The 4,390-nt window shown below is 38.9% G+C and overlaps 1 protein-coding gene across 1 annotated transcript; it reads right to left on the bottom strand.

The window, feature by feature from the left end:
• Positions 1-2,001: 2,001 nt before the first annotated feature.
• On the bottom strand, positions 2,002-3,745 carry LOC140811266 (uncharacterized). The gene is made up of 2 exons (XM_073169133.1): positions 3,594-3,745; positions 2,002-2,953 (listed from the first exon to the last, which is right to left on the bottom strand). The coding sequence occupies exons 1-2, from the start codon at positions 3,743-3,745 to the stop codon at positions 2,002-2,004; spliced, it is 1,104 nt and encodes a 367-aa protein (XP_073025234.1).
• Between the last annotated feature and the right edge of the window lie 645 nt (positions 3,746-4,390).

Raw genomic sequence — 4,390 nt, forward strand, 5'->3', positions numbered from 1 at the left:
AGGTCCGGGCAAATTGGGTGAACTATATGGGTGATCTACCGGGCAGAATTGTGTAATTTCTCTATGAAGATTTTTGACTTGATGGGAAGATCCAAGGTGGCCTGGCCTGATGGGATGAGCCTGGCATGTCCTGTTGAGATGAGCTCGGGTGACCTGACCTGGCCTGGCCTGGCCTGTTGAGATGAGCCTGACCTGGCCTGATGGGATGAGCCCGGTGACCTGGCCTGTGATTATCGTTGACTGGGTAGGATGAGCTCATGTCTGACGATATGCACACAGTCAACAAGAAAATCGCACCGGGGCACCGGAAGGGTTTCTGGTGTGGCTACTTAAACGCTCAAGTCAATACGTGATTCACTAAATACAAAGAGAATTTATTGAATGTAGTAGAATGCAATATCTATTGTCCCAAATTATTGAGCAAAAATGGGCATTTATAGGGAGGAGATGACATCGATTATATTGCATGGACATTGTTCTTGATTAGATATCTTCTCACGCCATGTCCTCTGACATCTGCTCATACCATGTCCTTTGTCATACGCATGGTGATCCATGTTATTCTTGTCTTGTCATGGACACTGATTATCAAGCTAATGATTTTGAGTCATGGTTACTCATATTGGCGGGTCTGTCTCTTTGCGATTTAATAGCGCAAAAGAGAATGAACCCGATCTGTAAAGTTCTTTACAGGTGATTAAGTGAGATGAACCCTGGTCGGACGACATGAATCTTGGTCGGGAGACGTGAACTTGGTCCAGTGATCTGAACCCTAGTCGAGTGAGTTGAACCTTGTTCGGGCGAGATGACCCTAGTCGGGCGAGATGAATTCTAGTCGGGCGAGATGACCCTCGCTAACTTCTAAATGTGCACTACTCAGTTTTCCGAGACCAATTTGGAATCTGGTCCTGCTTTGGTCCCTCCTTCCTACTCGAATGCAATGGATGACTCGGCTTTTCCAGGCATAATCAAAATCCAATATGAGTTTCCAAATAGGATTGGCAGACAAGGAGCCCGAAGTGTGGGGGGGAAAAAGTTATGTTCGAGTCATTAGAAAACGATATAAAATATCATACTAAATATAAGTATATTTTTAAAAAAATTAGGGCGATGCTATCATATGTAGGCTCGTATTTGAGGTTAGACGAACGAAACAATAATTACTAGTATATATGTGTGTGTATATATATATATATATATATATATATATATATATATATATGCTAGGGATTTTTAAAGGATTTGTACAAATTAGGTGTATTAGATATCTCAAATATATAAATTTACAAAGTTAATGTCGAAGTCTATTAATAAATAAAAACTTAAAAAAGCTCAATATATGCTTACAAAATAAACGTCAATATCCTCAATACTAATTTTAATTTTCCAACATTTTACAATCAGAACACCAACTCCTCGGGACTATCACCTTCATAGATCAAAACAAAGGCTTCTATTCAATAAACGACATACTTCAAGACTGACGTCAATAATTTGCCGGTATTAAATTTCTGTTTTTCTTATTTGATAATTTTGTTTCCATTAAAGATTAACTGATCGAGTACTTTGATGAATTTTATTATTTAACGTGATCGTTATTTATATTATGGAATTTATTTTTAAATAGTATTGAGTATTCGAGAGTATGAAGATTAAGCACTACTCCGATTTCCTTCAGACAAAATATTTTGTTTTTGCTGCAAGTTGTTTGCTACCCAATAGAAACATTGAGATATAACAATTCCATATTGATGAGAGATTTATCTATGGAGTCGATCATCTTCAAATATATTTTGCCAATAAAAGCGAAAGGAGCTGTTTTTTTTAAGGAAAACTTGCAAATTTATTAAGAGAGGTTACGTTAAAGTCTGGATTTACAAGTTTTACTAACCAATAAGGAAAACTCCCATTCTTCCAAACAAAAGGATTGTGAGAAAAAATAGCAAAAGAAGCTAGAGCATGTGCAATCGTATTGGCAGATCGCCTAACATGAAAGAGATGTCAAATGCCATTTTGCTCAAGAAGTTGTCTAATATCCTCCACACAAGATCCAACATAACTCAGATCTTCCTCTGGACACATGATTTCTTGCACCGTCAGAAATGAATCCGAGTTAATGTGATTAATGAGAATATTATGCTCCTGCACCACCCTTATCCCAGCAGCAATCGCTCCAAGTTCGGCGAGGGCCACCGACTGAGGCTTAAAAATCGTCATACCAAATGCTAGTACCATCCTGCCTTCGTTATCTCTTACCACCCTGCCAATCGCAAATTGATTAGAGGTTTCCTTGTACGCTGCGTCTACATCAAGACAAAGCTGATTGAAAGGGGGGCTATCCAAGAGCAAGGTGAAGGGGGATGCAGTGGGCGGACATGTGATTTTCAAATGTGAGCTTTGACCAGACTGGAATTCATGCAGTAAAACCTCACTCCAATCAACATTAAGAAGCTTAATAGTGCTTTTCTGCTTGTGTACAATCTTGAGTCTCTCGCTCCATATAGCATAAGTACGCATAGCAAAGAATTCAAATTCCAGTTTACCCAGATTCTCCTTCATTCCAATGAAAATATCAAACACATCCAAAAACCGAACTCCTTTCAAAAATAGCCAATACCCAGAATATTTCCAGCATGGTTTAAAAATAGGGCATGCAAACAATGCATGGCTTGTTGTATCTAGGCCATAATTACAAAGAGGGAAAACTCCAGAGGTCGGCACATGATGAGCACTCAGGTTGACAGATGTTGGGATTATATCATTCAACGCACGCCACAAGAAAATACGTACCTTTGGAGGGAGAGAAAGAGCCCATAGGAATTTCCACCTATCCTTTAGAGGCAGAGTCGAGCTATGTGAAGGAGAATCGTAGAGAGCGATTTCCGCTTTGTATCCCTCTTTTACCGAATATCTTCCTTTAGAGTCAAAGGACCAATAACGAAAATCTACTCGCCTTAAAGCCGATAAAGGGATAGATAAAATATTAGACGCATTGTGGGGCTGAAAAATTTTGTTCACTATCTGATCATTCCATCTCCATTGTTGATAAGAGTGTTCACTGTTCCATACTCAGCTCGGTCAGATAGAGTGGGCGAGAGACATCCTCCACCAGGTATCCAACGATTATCAAAAGTAGAGATGTGTTCTCCATTTCCCACATGCCAAAGCAACCCTTTCTACATAGGAGACCGGCTCCACATAATAGATCTCCAGATATAGGATGGATTACTCCCCAAAGAGGCAGTCATAATGTCTTGATGACGGAAATATCTCGCTTTGAGAACTCGTGCAACCAGAGATTGTGGTTTTACTATAATGCGCCAAATTTGCTTAGCCAACAAAGCTTTATTAAAAGTCTCAAGATGACGGAAACCCAAACCTCCCATACACTTTGGCCTGCAAAGAGCTTTCCCAGATTTCCAATGCAACCTCTTCCTACCTACTTCCTCACCCCCACCAAAAATTCGCACAAACATTTTCTATCTCCTCACATATGGACTTTGGGATACGAAAACAAGACATTGCATACGTAGGAATAGATTGAACAACATATTTTAACAAAGTTTCTTTACCCCCAACTGAGAATAATTTACCACTCCATCCCTGCATCCTCTTTACCACTTTTTCCACCACATACCGGAATTGTAACTTTTTTCCTGGCAGAAAAAACTGGTAGTCCCAAATACACTTCAAAACCCTGCACAACTGGAATAGCTAGCATTGATTTAATAGTATCCATCACCATTACATTAGTATTTGGACTGAAGGATAAAAAATATTTCTCAAAATTGATCAATTGCCCCGAGGCTTTTTCATATAATTTGTGGGGCCCTTAGCTCCTAACCGTTATTACAATGCAATCTGATTAGGGTTAATTAATCACAGCGGAAAACGAGTTTAAAAATTTCTTTACAATGAGCCCAAAATATCTCTTCTGATATTTAAATACTAAAAATAGTATCTAAATTCAAATCATAGAACACGCCCACACATAATTAAAACCAATCACATACAAACATCTCATATCCTCGGGACATGCCCCGGTATATATATATATATATATATATATATATATATATATATATATATATATATATATATATATATATATACACACTGGGAACAAGACATAAACATAAACCTCAGCCCAAGCTGTGGCTCCCACCAGAAGTACCCTCTCCGGTCTCCTGATATCCTGGAGTACCTGCCATTGTCCACACACAAAGAGAACAACAGCCCCCCTTAGGGGTGAGCAAAGCTCCGTATGGAACAACCAATCATATATACCACAGATATCTAAACAATGATATATGGTATGCAATGCATGTATGTCGTGGAGATATCAGGTCAAATGCCCATCTACTGAGCACATGTCAGAATCAATCGAATT

The sequence above is a fragment of the Primulina eburnea genome, chromosome 14 (assembly GCF_022965805.1).
Source record: "Primulina eburnea isolate SZY01 chromosome 14, ASM2296580v1, whole genome shotgun sequence".
NCBI lineage: Eukaryota > Viridiplantae > Streptophyta > Magnoliopsida > Lamiales > Gesneriaceae > Primulina > Primulina eburnea.

Coding starts and splice junctions, on each gene's coding strand:
- LOC140811266 (XM_073169133.1), bottom strand. CDS start 3,745: ATGGTGATGGATACTATTAAATCAATGCTAGCTATTCCAGTTGTGCAG. Junction 2,954..3,593: donor GAGGATGCAGGGATGGAGTG/GTAAATTATTCT, acceptor ATCGGCTTTAAG/GCGAGTAGATTTTCGTTATT.